Raw genomic sequence first — 6,344 nt, forward strand, 5'->3', positions numbered from 1 at the left:
ACAATTTTAGACTGATGTGGGCCAAAGCCTAGCACAGCCTGTAACGTTAACGGACACATTTTATGAGTGAACTTGGCTTTAAGTGACTTACAGGTTTCTTTGAAAAATACTTTCGTATATCGAGGTTCTTCCTTTTTGCTGCCGTCCTCCTCTCCTCCTCGCAGCGCAGGCTTGCCGCTGCTAAAACTAAACAGAGCTCCCTGAAAGGCACAGCCAATCACATTGGCCATATTTGTCACATGAGGTAGAGAACGTAATTTAACTCTTTCTGCACCGCTGGGTGAATGAGACGTTGACAGATCGGGGTTTTTTTTTCTTTCTATCGGGTTTGTTTTTCTTTACTCGAAGAGTTCAAATTATTGGTGGGGACAATTCAGTAATCGCTGGATATTGGTGGGGACATGTCCCTTCCGTCCATGCCAAATCGACGCCCTTGGATCAACATCAGTACATAAGTACAACTTCAAATGACTGCACATGTTATCCACACATGTGTTTTATTAAATTAAACAGTCGTAAGATTGCAGTGCATGATAAACACATTTATAGCTTGAGTCAAGAAAAATTCTCTACAAGGCGCGTTAAGCTCTGCTCCAGCTCCTCCCAGCTTTTCACACTCGCCTGGCAAAAGAGGAAACAGGTAAAGGAGTTATGGATACGTTTTACCGATTCCTATCATTTCTTCTTTGTTGTGGACTTTACACTCACCTGGCTGCGTGTCCCTGTGTGTCCTCCTGTCTGTTCAGGGGCTTTGACCTTGCTTTCAGTTTGCTTGAGCTTTTGACGTTCTTGCTTTTTCTCTTTAAGCATCTTCTTCAGAGCTAAAACCGTCTCATCCTGAGCCACCACCTGCTGAATGAATTCCTTCTCGGCTTTCCTCTCCTCTTTCCTGCCACACGCCAAAACTAGCATCAATACATGCACATGTGCACATTTCTGCGTTTGAGTATTTTTGTTTGCCACTTTCCTGACCTGATGGCCGTAGCTTGTGCCAGGACGCTGCTGTGGAAGTTGATGGCATCCAGCTTCTCCATCAGCTGCTGCTTCTGTTTGTGCTTCTCCTCCAGGATGAGCTTCCGTTTCTCCTCCTGCTCTGCTTGCTGCTTGTTCTTCAGATGGGCCAGCCGCTCCTTCGTCTCATACAGCGACATTTCTCCCAGCAGCTCATGGCCTACAGTCTGACATTGGATTAGATAACTGTGACACAGAGATCGATAACAGCATCTCAGTGTAAGATACAGCACTGTGCAAAAGTCTTGATCCACACCTCATTTCTTTATATTTTGCTTCCAAGGAGCAAGATGTTCTTTTGAAAGTGGTCTTGAGATATGGTTCTTCAAGCTTTCAAAGGTCTTTCAAAGTTTTTCTCTGGTTTGTTTTTTCACTCATTTTCGTTAAAATCTTTGTACATGATTATTTTCATAGGTTTGTTAATACACATAACACTGACCTATGATTAATGCAAGCATAAAACTGCACCTAGCTAAAGGGAAGAACCAGAATCTTAAAGCACTTTGTTCCCATTTCTTAAGCTTGTGTTTTTCGTAGCAATATATAAAAAATGAGGGATGCCTCAATTTTTATTTTTATTTTTTGCATAGTACTGTAGCTTTCCTTCACTTACGTCTGTGTCATCAAATTTCTTGAATTTCATGCGAGGAAGCGACTCAATGCAGTGAATTTCTCGGATGACTTCAAATTTGCGGCTCATCTCTGCCTCTGCTTCCTCCAGTGCTTGACGAAGCAGCTCCTGGTTCTGTTCGGAGACTTCTTTCACTGTGAAATTTGTCATGACATTGATGTGAACAGCAAAAAGAAACATGTGAAATGCCCCATTTGACAAGCTGCTTGAGGAGGCGCACCTATGCTTTGCTTCAGCTTCTGTAACTTCTCTTTAGCTGCCTTTGAATTCTTGTGGCCATCTGCCACTTGTTGCACCAGATCCCTTATTTCCTTTTCCTCTTGCAATCTTTTCTCAGCATATCTTTGCATCAGATGAGCGGTCTAGAAAAAGCAAACAAGCCATAAAGAAGACGACAACAAGTTTAATCCTCTGTGAATTCCTTTTATTTATTAGTTGCCACTTGGTTTTTACCTACCTCTTCTTTCTTCAGCTGCGCAGCCTTCTGATTGCGCTCCATTATACGTTTGCGGGCCAGAGCTGCCTCCTGTTCACTGATGCATGTCTCCAGGTGTCGGCGCTCAATCTTGGGCAACTGCTCCTGAAGGTCCTTCTCACGCATCTCCTTTTGCCACTGCAGGAAAGATGAAGGATCGCGCTCCCCTTGCACCAGCCGCTCAATTCTGTATTAAAAACAGACGCACAAAGGATGCAACTTTTCATGTATTTGATTTGATCCTCGTGGAGCACCATGCAGACACCTTGGAAAAAGGTCAAAGTAGCAGGTAAAAGCTGTGCTTTACCTTTGGACCTCCTCCTCCACCCAACGCTTATACAGTGCCTCCTTCCTTAGAATAGCTGCATTGTTGAGTTTGATCGGATAGCTGACAGCCTGTAAAAAATACACACATGACAGCAGATATTACACCAACATTAGGCTATCTAGAAACAGGCAGAGTACTTAGGTCTTACCTTATTACTGGAAGGAGCTCCACGGGAATGAAAGGAATTAGGCTTGAGCCTTGAATCCAAGTCTTCCTCAATCTTGGACATCACTCTCTGTGGAACAAGTATGAGATGGTGTTGAAGCCAACAGAATACAAGCCCACCCTCACACACACACACACACACACACACACACACACACACACACACACACACACACACACACACACACCTTTGTGTGCTCAGACTTCTGTGGATTTCCACATCTGAACTGTTTGATATTCGCTTCATACAGAAGCTCCTTTGGTGGAAAACAGATAAGCAAACATTTTAATGGCAGTATATGTAATTGAATTTAAAAATATAAAAAATTTGGATAATATCTACTATTATTGAACTTAAATGTGCCAGCTGCCGTTTAACTGTTAAACATATCTTCTTTTGTATTAGATTCATTGTACCTGAGCCTTTTGATGGTTCTTCTGTTTATTCTCCTCGATTATCTGCTTCTCCTTTGGAGCCTTGTAGGTGCTGCTTGGTACCTGCAAGACAAACACCTTAAGAGTGACACACCAGCCTCTACACAGTTTACAGCTTACACTCTCTTTAAGGATTGAGGACATGAAAAGTTCTCAAAGTAAAGGACTTTATGTAACTGATACTGACTGGTTTGCATTTCTTCTGCTGTGGGATGAGCTCGGGCATGGGTAGAGGCCGTGGTTTAGGTTCGGTGAGGGCGAACTCCTGGGGCTCAGTGGTTTTGGTTGCAGCTTTCTTGAGCAGATTCCCTTGAGAGATCTTGACTGCAAGCTGGTCCATGAGAATATCTATCTCAGGGCGCCACCTAAAGGACACACACGCAAACATTTGGGTTGTCTGAATTTGAAATGCTCTGCTCACAAAACGACCTCCACTGGAATACTTGTGCACATTTCTGACCAGCCTGTGAGAAACAGACTCAATGAGCAATGGCATGAGCACCCCTTGGTGCCTTATTCTCTTGCATGTTCACACTTATGGAGAACCACAAGAGCCACGCGCATACACACCGAGCCTATGTGACAGGCATGAAAGAGTCTACAGACGCTGTTCCGAACTTCATGTGACTTCAGCGTCAAATCAATCACTGAATACAGCCCTCAAAGGATTAAAAATGTTGTTTCTACTGACTGCTGTCATGTCTTTTTGTTGTCAGTGAATTACACAATGCGTAGAGTTAAGTTTTCCCTTCATTTTTTTGAGTTATTATAGTATTATTACCTAAGAAGTATTTTTGTTCATCATGCTTTTCTCACCTGAGTAGAGGCCCAATCCACTGTTTCTCCACAAAGGCAGCATCATAGATGTTGTTCCACTCATCCTGTATCCACGTGGTGAGGTTTGAGAAGAAGAAACCTAAAAACTAATTTTAAAAAGTGCAACATAAGAAAGCTGCTGATTAATTTCCCTTATTTGCTCTCAGAATTTGTGTTTCTTACCATGTGCATTTTCTTGATGTCCAGAGATTTAACAATGTTGCTAAAACACTGAAGCCCGAGGTCATCAAGAAGAAATGTGGCCAGGTAACAGATAACTGGGGAGCAAGACGACCATTAAAACATGTCAGTTCTTTTATTCAGGCTGAAATCAGGAGTAGCAATGAAGTTACTCACCAACAAACTGGCTGCGTTCACCTCTGGACACTGATTTTACGTGCTGGCCATAGAAGGCATTGATGACTACATCCAGCAACTTCTTTTGCTCAACACATCCGGAAACAACATCAAGAATGAACTTCCTCTGCAGCATGTCCATGTTCTGTGACAAAACAAGAAATACAGGCTAATCAGAAGCAGGCCTATGAATCCACTCACATTGATCTGAGTCTGACATACCTGCAGATCCTTCATAGCATCTTCTGTGAAGTCATCCAAACACTGTCTGCTAGCTCTAAACTTGTCGAGGAGCTGAACGGCTTCCTTCACAAGTGATGCATAGTTTGATGCCATTTTAAATCCACTAGAAAAGCCCACAAATAAACTGTTTATATAAGCAAAGCTCACGCATTGAGAGATGAGAGAACAAACAGTTCTCCCTGGGATAGACAAGCCAACCGGGCTGCTAATGAAAGACATCAATTCACAAAAAATGCTGTCTTCGACTCACAGACAGTCTCCAGCCATCGCTGTGTTGCGTCGTTGCTTAGCAACAAAAAACAGGCGTAAACAGAAATACGTCCCAGCTCGAAATGTTAAACGAGGAATGCTTCAGAAAAAAAAAATTAGATTCAAAAGAGGCGTTTTATTATTGTTAAGTTTAACATATTAGATATTTCACAGTTTTAATCCGTACAGATTAAGAGAGTGCCATCCTCATCCTTTGTTGGCGTCCATAACAATAATAATGACGTAGCGTGTTGTGACGTCTTGCCGGGGCTGTGCTGGTCTTCTGCTGCCTTCATGTGCTTTTGGAAATTCCACAATAGACAGAAGGCGATCAAACTGACACGTTAAAACATCTGGTCAAGATAGAAACCCGTTCTAAAAACCGAATGAAAGTTGTTGCCTTGTGCTTTAAAAAATGATGGTTTTACAAAAAAATTTGTTTCCTAGCTTACGAGGGGTTTTACATTGTTGATATATGAGGGACAAAAGCTAATTACTGGGTAAATCACATGCAAACTGGGTTTTTATTCTCAGAATCGAGCATCTGATTTCCTGGTTTAACCTGATCATCATAATCATATTTCTTAACTGGAGTGAAAACAAAGTCATTTGTTAAATTTAAACTAGGAAATACCAAGCTAAGCTTATGATAAATCTATATGTGATGTATTAGAAAACAGAAAGTTGAAATGACTCCAAAATAGCTTCTGGACAAACACACACTGCTGATGGCAATCATGTAATACAGGCAAAAGCTAAGGAATAACCTGGAAGTGTATTTTGAGTGAACATTGTTTTCCCCACTGATATTTTCTCTCTAATCTCTTTTACAAATCTAAAAAATGTGCTTAATTTGCTCCTCATTTGGATGGTCTTTACTGCAAAGAATGGCATCTGTACACATCCTAAATCATACATTTATTTGATTAAATTTCCCTGTATTTGCCTGACATTTGATTTTAAAGTTAAAATTAAACAACATTGGGCTACTGTATTGTTTTTCTCACACAATCGAGTTATAAAAACTTAAAACCTCCACTACTCATACTTAAATCTATGCATACACTATTAATACATTCTAGATAAAGGGGGTCAAACCCAATTTCATCTCAAGTGGGCTGGGCCAGCGAAGCTATTGCATAGCATTTTAAGAAGATAAAAATGTTAAATAAAATGTTACATAAATCAGTTTTTTGAGATTTATTGAATATACTGTTACAATTTATAGATTGCAGATGATGATGATGGATTTTTGTAAGCAAAAAAAAATGTTTTACATCTTTTTGATGTCATTTGACATCAAATGACTTTTAACTTTTTAAATTTTCCACCAGGGGCAGCAGAGGATTTTCTTGGAAAATGTGAATAAGTAACACAACTGGAATATATGGCGGGTCAGTTTGACACACTTCCTTTAGATTATTAAATTATTGTAATGTAGTAAATTCAAATTTGTTACTTAGGTAACAGAAAACAACTGTCATTAGTAAACTTTTCTTATCTGTTGCTTATGTTTTATTACATGAGGAAAAAGAAAGTACACCATCTTTAAATTTGAAGGGTTTACTTAGAACAATAAAAATAGTATGGCCCTTACCTAGTCATAAAATGAGGTTAATTCAACCTGGGATGAA

The 6,344-nt window shown here is 40.4% G+C and overlaps 1 protein-coding gene across 1 annotated transcript; it reads right to left on the bottom strand.

Moving 5' to 3' along the window:
- Positions 1–514: 514 nt before the first annotated feature.
- Positions 515–4,759, bottom strand: cfap99 (cilia and flagella associated protein 99). Its single transcript, XM_063499368.1, has 15 exons — positions 4,441–4,759; positions 4,219–4,363; positions 4,045–4,139; positions 3,862–3,968; positions 3,233–3,410; positions 3,028–3,108; positions 2,799–2,867; positions 2,594–2,680; positions 2,425–2,513; positions 2,100–2,304; positions 1,863–2,004; positions 1,625–1,776; positions 973–1,178; positions 709–889; positions 515–621 (listed from the first exon to the last, which is right to left on the bottom strand). Exons 1-15 carry the CDS (start codon positions 4,678–4,680, stop codon positions 556–558), a joined length of 2,043 nt encoding a protein of 680 aa, XP_063355438.1. The 5' UTR covers positions 4,681–4,759; the 3' UTR covers positions 515–555.
- Positions 4,760–6,344: the final 1,585 nt, after the last annotated feature.

Source organism: Pelmatolapia mariae, linkage group LG16_19 (assembly GCF_036321145.2).
Source record: "Pelmatolapia mariae isolate MD_Pm_ZW linkage group LG16_19, Pm_UMD_F_2, whole genome shotgun sequence".
NCBI classification, from domain to species: domain Eukaryota; kingdom Metazoa; phylum Chordata; class Actinopteri; order Cichliformes; family Cichlidae; genus Pelmatolapia; species Pelmatolapia mariae.

What these genes read in the sequence shown, in the direction of transcription:
- cfap99 (XM_063499368.1), bottom strand. Translation starts at nt 4,680, where the DNA reads ATGTCTTTCATTAGCAGCCCGGTTGGCTTGTCTATCCCAGGGAGAACT. An exon ending in ATGCTATGAAGGATCTGCAG is followed by an intron (nt 4,364 to 4,440) that starts GTATGTCAGACT and finishes GTTTTGTCACAG; the next exon opens with AACATGGACATGCTGCAGAG. An exon ending in AGAAATTTGATGACACAGAC is followed by an intron (nt 1,179 to 1,624) that starts GTAAGTGAAGGA and finishes ATCCAATGTCAG; the next exon opens with ACTGTAGGCCATGAGCTGCT.